A 19877-nucleotide genomic window follows, 5' to 3' on the forward strand; every position below is an offset into this window, starting at 1 on the left:
ACTTTCCATGGATCTAATTTCAAACATATAGTTTTTTTTAACTGAAAAGCATATTAGGAACATACACCTTAAAAGGTGATTAGTAATATGTAAATGGACTTCAGCAACATATGCAGGGTGAATAAAACTGAGGCCACTTATGCAGATTCCACAAATCCTAGTCCATATAATTGTACTTAATAGGTCTTTTACTAGTGTGATCCTGCTGGGATCCTTTTCTTTGTTCCCTCTCAAACCCTACTTCAAGTTCAAATGATGCATAGAGCTAGTAATAATGTGGGTCTAAAATAGACAGGTGGACCTATTAAAAAAAAATCCTAAAATATAAATTCTAAAATTTATGGAAGTGGAAAATAATTCACAGGGAGACTAAGTTTTAAGATACTAAGATTTATCAACAAGATAATATATGATAACTGTGAAGCAATTTTAATCATATTACTAATGTATCAAAAATAGAATATTATGATTCATTAACATCCAGATTTACTTATAATACCACATATTATCAGAACCAATCATTCAGAATTCAGCTCTGAGAACAAGATTAAATCAGGTTTATATAAATTGGCCTTATGCTGAAATCCCGTCCCTCTAGGTCTCAGCCTAGGATTAAAGAAGCCCAAGACTGGGACTTCCCTGGTGGCGCAGTGGTTAAGAATCCGCCTGCCAATGCAGGGGACACAGGTTCAAGCCCTGGTCTGGAAAGATCGCACATGCCACAGCAACTAAAGCCCATGAGCCACAACTACTGAGCCTGTGCTCTAGAGGCCATGAGCCACAACTACTGAGCCCGTGTGCCTAGAGCCCATGCTCTGCAATTTACAACGAAGAGTAGCTCCTGCTTGCCACAACTAGAGAAAGCCCGCACGTAGCAATGAAGACCCAATGCAGCCAAAATAAATAAATAAATAAATTAATTAATTAAAAAAAAAAAAAGAAGACTTGGACTGGGACTTCCTTAGTGGTGCAGTGGTTAAGAATCTGCCTGTCAATGCAGGGCACACGGGTTCGAGCCCTGGTCCGGGAAGATCCCACACGCTGCAGAGCAACTAAGCCTGTGTGCCACAACTACTGAGCCTGCACGCCTAGAACCCATGGTCCACAACAAGAGAAGCCACCACAACGAGAAGCCCGCGCACTGTAACGAAGAACAGCCCCTGCTCACCACAACTAGAGAAAGCCCGTGTGCAGCAACGAAGACCCAATGTAGCCAAAAATAAAATAAATAAATTTATTTTTACAATAAATAAATAAAGAAGGCCAAGACTGAGAACGAACAGTGTGGTTGCAGTAACACACTCCATTCAGCTCCTGAGATGCAGCCAGCCCAGGAGGCTGAATACAAAGAAGGCATCTTCGGAAGATAATAAAAGCCAACGTATTCAGAGGCCCTTAAGGAATTAGTGGCTTAAGGAAGCCAAGCATTTGCCAGCCTTCATGAGGTTAACAAAAATTGTTTCTGTTTGATCCTACATTTGCCTTAATGAATTTTTTATATTCTGAGATCAAAGATTAGCAAACCAAAGCCACTCCCTGATTTATTTTAGCAATTGGTCCTGGAAAATTTCAAGGTAAGGTTATAAACCAGAGTTGCTGACCATGCCACATGTTAGAATCGCCTGACAAACGTCCTAATACAGATCATTGAAATAAAAATATCTGGCAGGTGGGCTGAAAGCCAATGCTGTAAACACTTAGTAGGCAAGAGAGCACTATTCCATTCATGCCCTACTATTCAGTGTCAGCATCCATGAATGCGCATCAGACAGCTCTGCCTAAAGAGGAATTTATAGTTAATAAGGGAAATAGATTCCTGAAAGTACAATATGTTTTAGGAATACAGTATCATTTATTCATATTATACTCTTAATAAGAGATTCAGTGTGTGCACTGTATGCATTGTTCACCTGTGCCTATACAGAAATTAACATGCGAGAGATGAGAGCTTTTACAGGAAGGCTTCACAGATGGGCAAATGTTTGAACTAGATTTAGAGGCAAGAGGTCACTAAAAGTAAAGGCTGGGGAGCTTCCAAATAAAACAGCAGGACATAAATATAGTAATCTAAAAGAACTAGAATGAAAATAAGCAATGACTGAAGGTAGGACAGACATTATCTCCCCAACTGTAAGCTTCAAAAGGATAGAAACCTTGCATTATATTTTTCATACATCACTGAGAACTACCCAGCATAATCCAAGCTACATGTTAGATATTCAAGTATTCAACCACTTTGTCACAACAAATTTGATACATAAAACATATAGAGAATTAAATCTTCAGAGTTTAATACTAAAGCACACTATATTTTAAAGTATTACTATAACTTAATACAATTTTTCCCATTTTGAGAAAAAATGAATAAAAGTGGATTTCAGAGTAAATAAAACAATGACAAGATGTAAACTTTGCACATAAATTGAAAAGTGAGTAATATTCATTTTATAAAACAAATCTGGAATATAAAGAACTTTTCAAATCAAGTTGGAAAACTTACTGAATCAAGAAGATGGCATTCAGTAGTGAGACTTTTATTATCAAATGGTACTGAAAAACAAAAAGGAATCATTTTTAACTTTTAAAGTAATATTCTCACAGTTAAGTGTTGTTAGAAAGGAACAAAGCCTTGAAAGATATGAAAAATTCCATACATCATATGCTAAGAAAAATATGGATCATCTTATGCTATAATATTTTTTTAAATGTAGTTAAATTTCTTTGTAAAATTCTCATCCTTAATTTCAGTATAAAAAAAGGCTTCTATAAATAAATCTCATGCTTGTAATTTAAAGGTACCCAAAAGATGCTAGAACATAGCTGGAGTGCCTTAAATGTCTGACCAAAGTTATAATGTTTATTTTGCCTTAGACCCCACCCAGAAGAGCACCATGCAGTAGCAGATGAAAATAGTAGGTGAAACCATCACACATTATATTATAACAAAAATACAAGAGCCATTTCCTACTGAACAATCACAACACAATAGGTAGGAAAAGGCATTAGGGCAGAAAAAGAGGGTGTTTTGAAGAAAGGTTTGAGGATGTTTGATGGAAAAGAAGAGAACTAAAAAAACTTCAGGGAATTTTTCTGAGTCTTCACAAACAACAAAGGATCCCACATAGTTAGGTCTAATGTAAAGTGCTGCTGACATCCAATATGGATTAGTATCTGTTGTTGATTTTTAATGGGTCTACCTCAAAAGGTTTGGGTGAATAGTAGGGTACCACAACACAAACTAATTCTCACAAGGTATTTATTGCAAGTGTCCGATTTCTCAACCTTCATTCTTGGAAACTGTATCCCGAAGTGTTTATAATAATCTATACTTTAGTCCAAGTTCATTTATTTAACAAAGCCTCATTTAAATACATTAAAAGACTTTACCTGACTGAGAAATTTTTGTTTCTTCTTCCTGTGAGATGTTATTTTGTGATGGTACATTTTTTTCAGGGCTAATCATCAAAACATCCTGTGCTGTAATTGAATTTAGTTCCATTCCATACACAACATCTGAAATTTCTTCCTTTTTGTTAGTATTAACATCATCTGCCACTTTGCCAGCAAGGAGAGCCCAATTCATTCTTTCACTAGGTAAACAATTTATTTCAAAGTTTATCTTATTTACATCCTGGAAAAAAAATGTTATTACATTTAATTACCCAAAACTGAAATAAACAGAAAAAGTCTTATTGCTATTAAAAATAAGAAATAATAGAAGGATAACATTCTGAGCACAAGCTAAAGAACACTGTAATTCCTACCATCTTGCTTCTTGAACAATTAGACCAGATAACATTACAGCAATAGTATAAATGAAGGAAAGTTTCTCAGCAAGTACCAACAGTCCAGCTCAGAGATTGGCAAACATTCCATGTGATAGGCCAGGCAGTACAGTTGACCCTTGAACAACATGGGTTTGAACTGCGAGGGTCCACTTATACACAGAATCTTTACAATGGTAAATACTACAGGATCTGTGGTTGGTTGAATCCATGGATGCGGACCCACAAATATGGAAGAACCAAGTATAAGGGGTGCACCAACTGTAAGTTATACGTGGATTTTTGACTGTGCAGAGGGATGGCACCCCCTTCATGCTGTTGTTCAAGAGCCAACTATAAACATTTTAGGCTTTGTGATCCAAAGAGTCTCTGCACAAACATGAACACTCTACCGTTGTATTTTGAAAGCAGTCAGATACAATACATAAACAAATGACTGTGGCTGTGATACCATAAAACTTTATTTACAAAAATAATCTTGATGTGAGCTGAAAACCAAATTGGCACTATGATCTCAAACAAGCCAAAGGTCTTTGAAATAAGAACTGTCATTCTATATGACTGCTTTAGATTTCCAATGGAAATTCCGGAGGTTGTTTATTGAGTTACTATATATAATGATAGAAATAGATAACATACTGGGCTATCTAATGCACTGGAATAGGACTTACATGGTTTACTTCAATTAAATCTTGTAATCCAGGACACTTAGCATCTTCTACTATGCTGTTCCTAAAAAAAGAAAAAAGCAGCATTGTACTCAGATAATTAAACATTTTGCTATGTTTTGACTTGTGTTTTGAGACTATCCTTTATGGGTCAAAGATGGAGCCTCATCCAAGATCAGGCCTGATCCAAATAGATTAGTTTTGGATGACAGCTACTGCAGGATGGCCTTACAAACCAAACGCATTTTCCTCAGAAATCTCACAAGCTTGTGACCATGCTGGTCAGTCTACTGGCAATCTGTTGAACCTCAGCCAAATCCAGAGCCACATACTAGAGAAAGTCAGGATAAAGCTTACTTCTGGGGGATTAAAGCATCAACTCAATTATTGTATGGCTGGACTTGCCTACCTTTACTTGTTAGCTAGTGATAGCACAATATATTCTAATCCTGAAGTTCTTAACTTGAATTTTACTAGAAACATTTGTCTCAACCTCTTGGAGTCATTTAAAAATATGTATAGGGCTTCCCTGGTGGCGCAGTGGTTGAGAGTCCGCCTGCCGATGCAGGGGACACGGGTTCGTGCCCCGGTCCGGGAGGATCCCACATGCCGCGGAGCGGCTGGGCCCGTGAGCCATGGCCGCTGGGCCTGCGCGTCCGGAGCCTGTGCTCCGCAACGGGAGAGGCCACAGCAGTGAGAGGCCCACGTACCGTGAAAAAAAAACCCCAACCCCCCCCCAAAATAAAAATAAAAATATGTATATATACTCTATTTTTCTGGTTTTCAGCTTCACTTTGCCTTCATTGTGTGAAGTTGTTTATTTGTAAGATGCTCTTTCAGGACGATTATCGGAAATAAAGTAAAAAATATTTTTAAGGAGTACTTGTAATATCACTTAAATACAATTTTGGATCTTCTTAGTACAAGATAATGAACTACAGGGTATACAAAGTAAAGTAACCTGCATTTAAGAAATGACAATAAATTGGCATTTTATAATCCACAGATTTCTAAAACATCGAAACTAATTTAATCCCTACAAAGGCTAAATATTCTTTAGTTTATACTGAAAACTAGAAATTTTATAACTTGTTCCATGAAATATTTAAGAAGCAAAACTTTCACTTGTTTCCCCATTGAAAGAGTCACTGCACAGGGTGTTCTTTATGTTTTGACAACCTTGGTTGGTGTGACAGCGGGATATTCAATGCTGTTGCATCTCCAGATTAATAATAAATCCAACAGTCCTGTCTTGGCTCCAGACTACAATTTTATTTCCTACTTAAAGTATCTTTTTCCTATCATATCTCTGGTACATTTATGTTCCACGAACAAGGACTATATAGGTAATTTTGATGCATCTGTGCGGAGGCAGTACTATGTAGCATAAGGAACGTAGGTAACATCCACTCTCACCAACTGTAAAAGCTGAATTGGGGTAAGTTACTAACTTCTCAAGTTTCCTCATTTTTTGAAAATGGAGATCTAGTACCTCACGTGGTTGTTCTGAGGATTTTTTTTTTTTTTTTTTTTTGCAGTACGCGGGCCTCTCACTGCTGTGGCCTCTCCCATTGCGGAGCACAGGCTCCGGACACGCAGGCTCAGCAGCCATGGCTCCCGGGCCCAGCCGCTCAGCGGCATGTGGGATCTTCCCGGACCGGGGCACGAACCTGTGTCCCCTGCATCGGCAGGCGGACTCTCAACCACTGTGCCACCAGGGAAGCCCGGCTGTTCTAAGGATTACATGAGATAATATATGATAGGAACCTTGAACAATGTCCAGCCCATAATAATTGTTCAGTACATATTAGCTCCCCCTTCTCTCACTTTGCCATCTGTCAAGTTAGCAACCTCAAGGTACTTTTGATAATGGCCGGTACAAAAGTGCCTACCTCTCAACGACCCCGCAGGGAGGTATCAGGACTGTTTTGTGGATGAGGAAACTGAAGCTTAGTGAGTTAATTAAACTTGTCCTGAAGTTTCATAGCTAGTATGTTATAGAGATGATTTTGAGCTCAGATCTGTCAAGCACCGAAGTTTCAGGCCGTTTGTCAACAAAGAACACTATATTACTTCTTTTCTTCTTGGTTCTGCAGCATTTACTTTGCCCATCTAGATATGACCATTTACCAATCTGAAATCTGAAGCCCTAATTTCCTCATTTATAAAATAGAAGTATTGGGCTTCCCTGGTGGTGCAGTGATTGAGAGTCCGCCTGCTGATGCAGGGGACGCGGGTTCGTGCCCCGGTCCGGGAGGATCCTGCGTGCCGCGGAGCGGCTGGGCCCGTGAGCCATGGCCGCTGAGCCTGGGCGTCCGGAGCCTGTGCTCCGCAATGGGAGAGGCCACAGCAGTGAGAGGCCCGCGTACCGCAAAAAAAAAAAAAAAAAAAAAAAGTATTGCCTATACATTACAGGGTCATTGTGAAATTTAATAAACAATACATATCTTGCATACTTAACCAGGTTAACAATCTGAAATGGTATTTAATGTCTGCATCTGTTAAACTCTTAATAATAACATATTAAAGAAATACCTGTTTCCAGGAATATTTGAAATCAAAGTCTTATCAACATGTTCAATTTTGGTACCCTGGGGATCAGGATTCTCTGGTGATGTAGTTTGTCTTAGAATGCCCATCTCAGCCCTGCTCTCAGACGCAGCTTTGCTGACAGACTTAGGTATTCTAAGTCGTTGAGAAAGACATTCAGAAGAAAGTCCTAGAAGATGAGAGAAATCATCTTAATACCAAAAAGCTCTTTCATTCATTTTTCATTATAACTAGGAAGACAGTGCAAATTCTTCCTATTCCCCTACCTTTCTCCTATAAAATAATGTTTGTTAAAGTCAATGCCTGGGACTTTCAGTTAAAGATAGTACTGAATACACACACTAAACTGCTTCCTCTTGACATCTCACTACTATAAACAGTAACAGATAACCTTGAAAGGTTGAATGCTACAAGGACAAAGCATCCTTTTTTTTAAGGTCAATGGCTTTTAAAATTTGAAATATAATTTTCAAGGACAAAGGAAACTAAACCAGAAACAACAAAACTCAGAAAAGTTTGGAAGTGTAATGTAGATAGATGAGTGGGATATTACTCAGTAGACTCAAGAAAATAAATCCTAAGCCACTAGTCAGGAAAGATGTGAATCAACCCAGTTTGTACCACAGCACCTCTCAAAAGAATTGGTGGCCTCAAGAATCTCTGCAAGCAGAGGTAAAAACAGGAAGATTGGCTCAAAGTCAGTTTAAAGAAGAATTAGAGTCCAGATTCCTTTCCTCATTATGCACAGCCGGGAAACTGTCAACAACCCCCCTCCCACTACCAAGATAAAAAAAACTAGAGGCTTATCTCCCCAAAAAGGTGAAACAGGGCGTCTCTGGTTTAGGCGATAAGGTTGAGAGATGGGTACTATATGGAAAAGGGGGGATTAAATGAGTATTTTTCAAATTGTTGATACACTCAGTTTCCCTCCCCCCATGTGGCTCCTGAAAGACTGGAAGCCAGAATTATACCCTCCAGGCAACAGATCAGAAGGATCTTCTCTGGGGAATCTAACTAGCCCATGAGAAAAGACAAATTAAATACAGTGATGATGTGCAGGTTCCCAGCATAATGGTGCAGCTAAATCACCCCACAGTAAAGACCTTATTACCCACACGCTGCCGTGCAGAGTCCTGCTCTTAACCATGAGCAGGCAGTGAATGATCATCAGACACCCGATGGAAGCCTCTAATACGAGAGACAGAAACCAAAACCAAACAGATGAGAGTATCTTGGAACAAACTATCCAGGGGAAGGATACATAAAAGCTATCGTTGGGCTTCCCTGGTGGCGCAGTGGTTGAGAGTCCGCCTGCCGATGCACGGGACCCGAGTTCGTGCCCCGGTCCGGGAAGATCCCACACGCCGCGGAGCGGCTGGGCCCGTGAGCCATGGCCACTGAGCCTGCGCGTCCGGAGCCTGTGCTCCGCAACGGGAGAGGCCACAACAGTGAGAGGCCCGCGTACCGCAAAAAAAAAAAAAAGAAAAAAGAAAAAAGCTATCGTTAACGTCTGTAGAAAAATAAGACAGTGCACTTATGAAATAAGTACAGAATGTTATAAAATGGAACATTCAAAGACTAAGAGTTCTTGGGAATTAAAAACATGATAGCCAACAGGAAAGCTGAAGGAAATTCAGGAAGTAGAAGAAAATGACAAGTACAGGAAAGAATGCTAAAAACAGTCTACTTCCCAGGAGAAAGATAAGAGTTTCTGAAAGAAAGATCAGAGAAAACCAAGGAAAGTACATCAAAGGAATAATTCAAGAAAAAAATCTACACCTTGTTTAGGGAGGGCTGTAAACAATACCCCAAGACTCCTTTAAGCACTGGAAGTGGTTGCCTTTAGGAGAAGTGACAAATGGGAGGAGTGGGGCTTCTTGGGGGACTTCTGTTTTGTAACAAACCTCATATAAACTATGAGTTCTACAATTAAAACTCTATTGAGTTCTATAATTAAAACTCAATTTCAGAAAGATCAATTTTGGTCAAAAACCTTGATCTCTCTAGTCATAAGTGCCCAGATGGCTCCCTGAAAGAACAGACAGCAGTGGGCCCATAGTCATGGAAACCACTAGGATCCTTGAGAAGTAAGTAACAAGGACCCATGCCATTAGCAGTGAGGCAATTCCTGGAGTCCAGGGAGTGCAGCTGCTTGGAGTAAAGGAAACACGCCAAAACCATACACTAGGTGTGATACCTAAATTGACAGGGAGGTAATAATATACTTGAGGTGATAAATTTACATTTTAATGTAAATATTAAATAGCAACTCAAGTTTATTGTCAGAAATCTTCCAAGTGGACACAGTTAAATAATAGGAAAAAAAATCCCTTCTGCTGATTAGTAGTTAAAGAGGACTTAGCCCCTTTCTCCTTGAAAATAAACATCTAGCACTTAAAGCATTAATAGAAGTGTCTACCAAGATTGAAGGAACAGATTACTTCAACTATGACCTCTCATTATATGGCTTATATATAATTTCAATCTAGGTAAATAAATTCAATCTAATAAAGATAGCCTGTGAAAAATAGCTATTGAAAAATACAACCAGAGTTAGAAAATCATAAGAAAGAATGGTTTCCTGAAGTAGTAAAAGCTTGTTACACTGCAATATTTTAAAATTAGGAAAATGGGGGACTTCCCTGGTGGTTCAGCAGCTAAGACTCAGCACTCCCAGTGCAGGGGGCCCAGGTTCGATCCCTGATCAGGGAACTAGATCCCACATGCCACAACTAAGAGTTCGCATGCCGCAGCTAAGACCCGGTGCAGCCAAATAAATAAATTAAAAAAAAATTTTTTTTAATAAAATAAAATAAGGAAATTGGTACATTCTGTATATCAAAAAGATAGGAGGGGGGCTTCCCTGGTGGCGCAGTGGTTGAGAGTCTGCCTGCCGATGCAGGGGACACGGGTTCGTGCCCCGGTCTGGGAAGATCCCACATGCCGCGGAGCAACTGGGCCCGTGAGCCAAAATTACTGAGCCTGCGCGTCTGGAGCCTGTGCTCCGCAACAAGAGAGGCCGCGATAGTGAGAGGCACGTGCACCGCGATGAAGAGTGGCCCCCGCTCTCCACAACTAGAGAAAGCCCTCGCACAGAAACGAAGACCCAACACAGCCAAAAATAAATAAATAAATAAAGCAAACTGTCAACAAGTAAAAATAAACACTATTATATTAAAAAAAAAAAAAAAAAAAAAGATAGGAGGAAAAATTTTACTCCAAATGAAAATAAAACCAAACCCACCTTCCATAAGCTATTTCTCAGAAATCACAGAAAACACATAAATCTTCATGTGAAAACTATTTTTCACCTCTTACACAAGCTCCCATCCAACCCAAATATTTCCCTTTAGTAGTATCAGCAGAAAAACTAACCTGAGAATGATTTAACGGGACTTTCAATTCTGAAAAATCCAGCATCAAACACTATTTTATCCACTTCCTTTGGCATTGCAGAGGCTGCTGCCTCAGCATGTTCTTCCTGCTTAATTCTCTCTCTCACTGCACTTTTTATGGCAGCTAGGCGATTTCTAGCTGCAATTCTTCCACGATCATCCTGTTTGGGTTTACTCGCTATACCTGAAACAACTTTTTTCTGTGAAGAGAAATTATGACTTATTAAAGGGATTCATTACCATCTTATAAGAAAAACAAATAAGGCATACATGAAATACTCAACACATTCATCATATACTTACCAAGCTCCTAATACGTGCTAAAATGCTGGGGGGGGGGGGGTGTTGGACTTCCCTGGTGGCGCAGTGGTTAAGAATCCGCTTGCCAATACAGGGGACACGGGTTCAATCCCTGGTCCGGGAAGATCCCTCATGCCGTGGAGCAACTAAGCTCGTGCACCACAGCTACTGAGTCTGTGCTCCGAAGCCCACGGGCTACAACTACTGAGTCCGAGTGCTGCAACTACTGAAGCCCGTGTGCCTAGAGCCCGTGCTCCACAATAAGAGAAGCCACTGCAATGAGAAGCCTGCGCACCACAACGAAGAGGGGCCCCGCTTGCTGCAACTAGAGAAAGCCCACGTGCAGCAAGGAAGACCCAAAGCAGGCAAAAATTTAAAAATAATACATTTTTAATAAATAAATAAATAAATAAAATGCTGGGTGTCAAAAGGTAAAGGACAAAGTTCCTGCCCTCAAGGAGTCCTCAGCTTCACAGTGGAAGGGCTAGATAAGGACACTGAGAAGAATAAATGTCGTGTTAGAAATAAATTCAGAGGGCTGAAATTCAGAGGCATCAAGAAAGGCTTATAGGAAGTAGCACCTGAGCTGAAATCACAGCTAGGTGGGCTACAAGATGGGATGAGGAAAGGGCTAGGTAGAGAGAATAGCATGTTTGCAAAACCAGAAATGAAAGGAAGCACAGAGGAGTTGGCAAGAGGTAAGTAACAGCTAATTATAATCCCTCACATGTAACTATTTTCAGGAGCTACATTTACACAGAGGACAAAGTAACAGAGGTTACTGATGATTTTTAATCAGGAGGTTAACATTATCAAATTTGCATTCTGGAAAAGTCACTCTGTGTCCAGCCTGGAGAATGGATTGGAGGGTTACAAGCCAGTTAGGAAGGAGATTACTTCAGTGATACTGGAAAAAGATGCTAGTAGTTAGATCACAGAAGGAAAAAATGGAAAAAAGTAAAGAGATTCAGGAGATATTTACGAGGAAGAATTGACAGGACTTAGCAATCTTTTAGATAGGTGCAGGTGAAGGTGGTGAAATACAGAAAGGAAAGGACCACAGAAGATAGCCAGGTTTCTAGCTTGGATGCCTGGAGGGATGATAATACCATTCTCTGAGACAGGGAAACATTGATGTGTGTGCAGATGATTTCAGTTTGGGATATACAGATTTTAAAGTATTACTGTGTCAGCAGTAAGAGTGGCTTGAAATACAGATATGGGAATCATCGCCGAGTGGGTAAGATTGCGCATGAAGAATATGGAAGGAGAGAAGAGAGTCGAGGTAGGAACTGGAGTATCACAAACACTTAAGGGATGAATGGAAAGAAACTTGCAAACATGACTGAAGAAAAGGGACAGAGGTAGGAGGAAAATCAGTATAATATAACTTCAAGAAAGAGGGAGTAGACTGTATTTAATACTGCAGAGGGACTAGATTTTATAATTAAGTACCTAATAACTGCAGCAATTAGTGGATCAATAACCTTGGTTATAACTGTTCTGGAAGCATAGAGGGGGTGAAGCTGAATTGCAGTGAGTTGGAAAGGTAAGTGGGAACCAAAACAGTAAAGACAGAGTATAGACAACTTTTTCAGGAAGCTTGTCTGTGACTGGGGAGAAAGAAATGGGAATGGGGAAGGGGAGGTACAGATAACTGGAAGAGATGTGGACCTCACAGGTTTAGTTGTTGTTGTTTTGCTTTTTCCTAATGTAAACAGAGACAAGACCCTTAAACATATCTAAAAACTGATGGAAAAAAGAGGGAAAGACGAAAACAGGATAAGTGATGGAATGAGAGGCAATGAATAGGAGGTCGAAGGGAATGGTAACAAAGTACAGGTAAAAGATAAATTTTATTTTATTTGTTCGATATCTTAACAGCAGCCTATAAATAAAGTAGGAGGAGAGAGACACCTGGTGATAAGGGGCAGAATTACAAGGCTCTGATATACTGCTGTACTGATACAGCCATTGTCTGCATCACTGACGATATTAATGTTTCCAGGACTAAGTACTCAATAAGAAATATCCACAGTAGCTTCAAAATGTTCAAGCATCCTTCATTGTTTAGTAGATTTAAACTCATTCAATCAATTTTGTCAATGTCCTTTGAGTCTTTGTCATAACAATTAGTAAAATAATTTTATTAAAACGTTTCTTTAATACTCTAACAGCTTAAACTCCTAAGGATTCAAAACAGTTTTTCTACAGATTACACAGCATGAGAAAGTACCAATCTAGAAACCTGATTTTATAACCACAGACATTTTTCTAAAATCTAAAAGGAAAACTGGCAATGCTCTACTGTGGTTTGAGAAGCATTCATCTGAATCAAAAACGCTGAGTTTAAAACATTACTAGAAAAAATTCTACAAATAGATAAGAATGGAAGCTATCATGATAAAGTAGAGTAATAGGAAATTTTACAAGACAAAGTATAGGGAAGAAGACAGACATTCTAAAGAGCCATTGTTCCTCTTTCTTTTCTATTTAAAAAATTGTTTCAGGACTTCTGTGGCGGTCCAGTGGTTAGGACTCCGCGTTTACATTGCAGGGCGCCCAGGATCGATCCCTGGTCAGGGAGCTAAGATCCCGCAAGCCACTCGGCATGGCCAAAAAAACCCCCTAAAATCTTTCATTTTGAAATATATCACACAAAAGCACAGCCTACTGGATAAGAATAGGAACTCTGGAATGAGAAAGTCTGGCCTGAAACCCAGCTCCATCTTGGGCAAGTAACTTAATATTTCTGGGCCTCATATTCCTCAACTGTAAAATGGGGATAACAGTATCCACCTCAGTAGGATTGTTGAGGATGAAATGAGTTAAAACATGTAAAGTATTTGGAACAACATTTGGCACATACTAAGCATTACATAAATTATCTACTTCTACCATTATTATTACAAAAAAAGTATAAACACAATTTAAAGAATAAAACAAACACACACACACACACTATGTAGCAACTCAGAAGCTCTCAATCAATCACAACCCCAATTCAATCATAGCCCCTACCCTTCCTCCCCCTCCGGAAATAACCATCCTGAATTTTGCATTGCTCATTTCCTTTCTTTCTTCAAAGACAATCAGCACATTGTAAGCAATATATGAAACTTCTTTTAAAAAATGATAAAAAATCTGAAGCTAAATGTTTATAAAGCTTGAAAATAAAAATTCTTTAGAGTAGAAGAGTCTATATTAGAAACCCACAAACTTACCCGAAAAACTTTTTTGCTTGTATTATTATTGTTTTGCCACCCAGATTCCTCAAGTTTGGTCAGATTGTTGAATTTTTGATTTACGTCTTCTATCTATTAATAAATAAAGCACAAGTTTATCAGATTAATGCTAACCACATTAAAATTACAAACTAATAAACTGAAGCTTCAAAAAAATTGAGAATGGCAACATAAAATTAGACTAAATCACCCTGAATTTAGTATTCAAATGAAAAACTCTTATAGTAAAATTGTTCATTGTTATTTTTGGTCTTACAAACCTTCAAAATCTACATAAAGAATGTCATATATGGGGGCTTTCCTGGTGGCGCAGTGGTTGAGAGTCCGCCTGCTGATGCAGGGGGACACGGGTTCGTGCCCCGGCCCAGGAAGATCCCGCATGCTGCGGAGCGGCTGGGCCCGTGAACCACGGCCGCTGAGCCTGCGCGTCCGGAACCTGTGCTCCGCAACAGGAGAGGCCACAGAGGGAAGAGGCCCGCGTACCGCAAAAAAAAAAAAGAATGCAATATATGAATAACTCTCCTAAATTATTTTTGATCACTAAAATTGTAGGAGAGATATCCTAAATGTTTTTGTTTCCTAAATTACAAAATATGAATACAATCTCTCTCTCTTTTTTTACAGGACATATTGGTTGCTTCCAAGTTTTGGCAATTATAAATAAAGATGCTATAAACATCTGTGTACACATATTTGTGTAGACATATGTTTTCAGTCATTTGGGAAAATACCAAGGACTGTGATTGCTGGATTGTATGATAAGAGCATGTTTAGTTTTGTAAAAAACTGTCTTCCAAAGTGGCTGTACCATTTTGCAATGTACCACCAGCAATGAATCAGAGTTCCTGCTGCTCTCCATATTCACCAGCATTTGGTGTTGTCAGTGGTTTGGATTTTTGCCATTCTAATAGGTATCCAGTGGTAGCTTATTGTAGTTTTAATTGGCAATTCCCTTATCTTGTCATATGCTTACTTGCCATCTGTATATCTTCTTTGGTGAAGGGTCTGATCAGGTCTTTTCTCCATCTAAAAATTAGGTTGTTTGAAGGGTTTTTGGATATTTTGATACAGATGTTTGTATCAAATATCAGATACTTTTTTTTTTTTTTTTTTTTTTGTGGTATGCGGGCCTCTCACTGCTGTGGCCTCTCCTGTTGCGGAGCACAGGCTCCGGACGTGCAGGCTCAGCGGCCATGGCTCACGGGCCCAGCCGCTCCGCGGCATGTGGGATCTTCCCGGACAAGGGCACGAACCCGTGTCCCCTGCATCAGCAGGCGGACTCTCAACCACTGCGCCACCAGGGAAGCTCCAGATACATCTTTTGCAAACATTCATTTCCCAGTCTGCGGCATGCCTTCTCATTCTCTTCACACAATCTCATTTTAAAAGATTCAAATAATATCCCCATCCTTCTGGTATTTCCAATCTCCTCCAACGAGGTAACCACTGTCAACAGTTTGGTAAACTTGCTTCAAGTCCCCTTACTATGCATTTATATTCATATGTACTCTCAATCTCTCTCTCAAAAAAAAAAAAATTTAAATGTCAAAATGACTCAGGATTACATTTATGATCACTGATTTTCAAAAAATTGCCACTGTAATTCAATGAGGAAAAGACAATCTTTTCAAGAAACAGTACTGGGAAAATTGGATATCCTCAAGAAAAAAGATAAATTTAGACTCTTATCTACACCATACAGAAAAACAAACTCCAAATGGATCACAGACCTAACTGTAAGAGCTGAAACTATAACACTTTTAGAAGAAAACATGAGAAAATCTTTGTGACCTGTGGTTAGGCAAAAAGAGTTCTTAGACATGTACACAACATAAAAGAAAAAAAGTTGATAAATTGAACTTCATCAAAATCAAGAACATTTGGGACTTCCCTGGCGGTCCAGTGGTTAAGACTCTGCGCTCCCAATGCAAGGGGCACGGGTTCAGTCCCTAGTCAGGGAACCAAGATCCTGCATGCCGCACAGTGTGGCCAAAAAATACAAAAATCAGAAACATTTATACTGCAAAAGACATCATTAAGAAATTATAACAGAAGCCACAAATTGGAAGAAAATATTTGTAAATAATATTTCGGATAAAGGACTTGTATCCAGGATATATGAAAAACACCACTCAATAATAAAGGAAAACCAATTTAAAAATGGGCAAAAGATTTTACTAGACATTTTGCCAAAAAAGACATATGAACGGCTAATAAGCACATGAAAAGATGCTTAACATCATTATCAAAACTATAGAGACACTCCTCACCCACTAGGATGGCTATATTAAAAAAGACAGACAATAACAAGTATGGATGTGGTGAAACAGGAGCACACATTGTTGGTGGAGACAAAATGGTGTAATCACTTTGGAAAACAGTTTGGCAGTTTCTTAAAAAGTTAAACATAATTACTACACAATCCAGCAAAATCTAGGTATCTACCCGAGAGAAATGACAATATATATCCACACTAATATTTGTATATGAATATTCATAGAAGACTATTCATAATCACCAAAGAGTAGAAACAATATAAATGTCCATCAACTGATAAATATAGATACAAACTACAACACGGATGAACCTCAGAAACATCATGTTAAGTGAAAGAAGTCACATACAAAAGACCACATATTGTATTATTCTGCGTAATGTGAAATGCCCAGAAAAGGCAAATCTACAAAGACAGCAAGAAGATTAGTGATGCCTGGGGCTAGGAGTGAGAATGGGGATTGACTTGCAAATAGGCAGGAAGGATCCTTTTGTGGTGCTAAAAATGTTCTAAATTTGGATTATGGTCACGGTGTGCAAGTCTGTAAATTTACTGACAATCACTGAATTGTATGTACACTTAAAACAGGCAAATTTTTTTTAACATCTTTATTGGAGTATAATTGCTTTACAATGTTGTGTTAGTTTCTGCTGTATAACAAAGTGAATCAGCTATATGTATACATATATCCCCATATCCCCTCCCTCTTGCATCTCCCTCACACCCTCCCTATCCCACCCCTCTAGGTAGACAAAAAGCATAGAGCTGATCTCCCTGTGCTATGCGGCTCCTTCCCGCTAGCTATCTATTTTACATTTGGTAGTGTATATATGTCCTTGCCATTCTCTCACTTCGTCCCAGCCTACCCTGCCCCCTCCCCGTGTCCTCAAATCCATTCTCTATGTCTGCGTCTTTATTCCTGTCCTGCCCCTAGGTTCTTCAGAACCATTTTCTTTTTTTTTAGATTCCATATATATGTGTTAGCATACGGTATTTAAAACAGGCAAATTTTATGACACAGATTATACTTCAATACAACTCTTAAAAAAAAAAAAAAAAAAGGCCCCAGCAGCCAGTTTGAAGAGGCTGTCACTGGCCAAAGCTGAGAAATGAGCATCAATAAAGATAGTAACTGTAAATAATGAAAACACATCAAATATCTTTAAATCCATAAATTAACAATGATAGTAAGAAACACAGAATTAATTGATCACCATCAAAGGATACTAGTTAACTAACTCATCAATATGAAAACTGGTAAATGTATAAAAACTGCTCACAAAGTAATGCTTATATTATGACTACATAAACACTATTCACATCCAGGCCATTAAGTTATGGAGACTATTATGTTCCCTTACTCACTTTTCTCTAGACTTAATAATTGTTTTGCTTTTTGTTTGCTTAGTTGTTCATGCGTCTATCAACGATTCAGTCTAAACTCTGCACAGTAAGTATAAATCTCCTCTTAAGGACTTCCCTGGTCGCGCAGTGGTTAAGAATCAGCCTGCCAATGCAGGGGACACGGGTTCGATCCCTGGTCCGGGAAGACCCCACATGCCGCGGAGCAACTAAGCCCGTGCGCCACAGCTACTGAGCCTGTGCTCTGGAGTCCTAGAGCCACAACTACTGAGCCCACGTGCCACAACTACTGAAGCCCATGCGCCTAGAGCCCGTGCTCCGCAACAAGAGAAGCCACCACAGTGAGAAGCCCACGCACCGCAACAGAGTAGCCCCTGCTCGCCACAACTAGAGAAAGCCCACGCGTAGCAACGAAGACCCAACGCAGTCAAAAATAAATAAATAAACAAAATGAGTTTTAAAAAAAGAAAAAAAGAGAATGCATTAAATCTCCTCTTAATAAAAAACAAATCAGGTATTTTACTCAGTTCAGCTTTCCAGAGACAGGTCTGGTAGAACCCCTGGTCCCCCTGTGCTCAACAGGAAGTGCTGCTTCCTAAGCGTGCTTCACACATTCTTGTCTCCCCTCAGCCTCAATTCTCTTGGCCCCTTGCTGGGGATCCAACCCACCTCCTCCTCCATTCTTGGCTTACTCCCTCATTTTTTGTGAGGTACTTTCTCACTTAGCTTGCTGAGAAAGAGTGCTTGGGAGGTAAAATCTGAGACTGTGTGTGTTTGGAAAATGCCCTTCCACCCTCACACTTGATTGGTTGGCTACAGAGCTCCAGGTTGGAAGTTTTTTCCCTCAGCAGTTTGAAGGCATTGTTCTCCCAGCTTTAAATGTTGCAGTTGAGAAATCCAAGGCTACTGTGATCCTTGACCCTTTGTATGAAACTTGTTTTCTCTCTGGAAGCTTCTACAATTTTCTTTTCAGCCCAAGAGTTGTACAGTTATACTTAATGGCAGACATTGGTGTGGGTCTACTCTTGATTCACAGTGTTAGGCACTCAGTGGGCTCTTTCAATCTGGAACTCATGTGCTGCAGTACTGGGGAAAATTTTAAAACCATTCCATTGATGATTTTCTATTTTTTCAGTACTCTTTTTCTGGAATTCCTATTATTTGGATACTACTTCCTAGATTGGTCCACTTCCTCCATCCAAATACCTTTCTTCTTATTTTTGCTTTGGCTTCTTTCTTTCAGGTTTGAGGCTTTCTTGAAACGTCTAATAGGTGTTGACTATAGGTTCTTGAAATAGTAATTTATATGCTTATTTCTAAAATATGCTCAAAAATCTACAAAGTATCATCTCCTCCCATGCCTTTACTGATCTTCCTAGTGATTCCCTCTCTCATAGTACTTTTTTACATTAGATTGGAATTATATATTTTGTCTAACTCACTAATCAAACTACAAACTCCTTTGGGGCAGAGAATGTGCCTTATTTTACCAACTCCTAGTACAATGCCTGGCACACGGTAGGAACTCAGTAACTGCTGGATGAACGGAACTACTAAAGACTAGATTTACTCATCTTCTCACATGTAGAATCATTACAGATTATTCAACAGTTGAATATAATCTCAGTTTCCAACCCAAATAGAAATCATACTGACAATATAGGGGAGAAGAAGAAATCAGTCATCAAATTTAGACAGCACTTGGGACTTCCCTGGTGGTCCAGTGGCTAAGACTCCGCCCTCCCAATGCAGGGGGACCGGGTTCGATCCCTGGTCAGGAAACTAGATCCCACATGCCGCAACTAAGAGTTCATGCACCGCAACTAAAGATCCCGCATGCCACAGCTGAAAGATTCCCAAATGCCACAACTAAAAGACCCCGCATGCCATAACAGAGATCCCGTGTGCTGCAACTAAGACCCAACGCAGCCAAATAAATAAATAAAATAATAAAAAAAATTTAGACAGCACATTACAGTTTATAAAGGTGCTAATTTCTCATTTAATATTACAGGCACAGGGACTTCCCTGTTGGTGCAGTGGTTAAGAATCCGCCTGCCAATGCAGGGCACACGGGTTCAAGCCCTGGTCCGGGAAGATCCCACATGCTGCGGAGCAAAACTAAGCCCGTGCGCCACAACTACTGAGCATGTGCTCTAGAGCCCACGAGCCACAACGTCTGAAGCCCATGAGCCACAACTACTGAAGCCCACGTGCCACAACTACTGAAGCCCGCACACCTAGAGCCTGTGCTCCACAACAAGAGAAGCCCCCGCTCGCCACAACTAGAGAAAGCC

The 19877-nt window shown here is 39.6% G+C and overlaps 1 protein-coding gene across 2 annotated transcripts in view; it reads right to left on the minus strand.

The window, feature by feature from the left end:
- DLGAP5 (DLG associated protein 5) overlaps positions 1-19877 on the minus strand; it is a 40598-nt gene that overhangs the window by 716 nt on the left and 20005 nt on the right. For both annotated transcript variants that reach the window (XM_081228843.1, XM_081228844.1), the window contains exons 13-18: positions 13923-14015; positions 10379-10598; positions 6989-7172; positions 4457-4517; positions 3388-3631; positions 2501-2550 (exon numbers count right to left, since the gene is read on the minus strand). In XM_081228843.1, the coding sequence (XP_081084969.1) occupies positions 2501-2550; positions 3388-3631; positions 4457-4517; positions 6989-7172; positions 10379-10598; positions 13923-14015 (852 nt within the window). The remainder of the gene's footprint in view (positions 1-2500; positions 2551-3387; positions 3632-4456; positions 4518-6988; positions 7173-10378; positions 10599-13922; positions 14016-19877) is intronic.

Source organism: Mesoplodon bidens (assembly GCF_964165515.1).
Source record: "Mesoplodon bidens genome assembly, chromosome: 3".
NCBI classification, from domain to species: Eukaryota; Metazoa; Chordata; class Mammalia; order Artiodactyla; family Ziphiidae; genus Mesoplodon; species Mesoplodon bidens.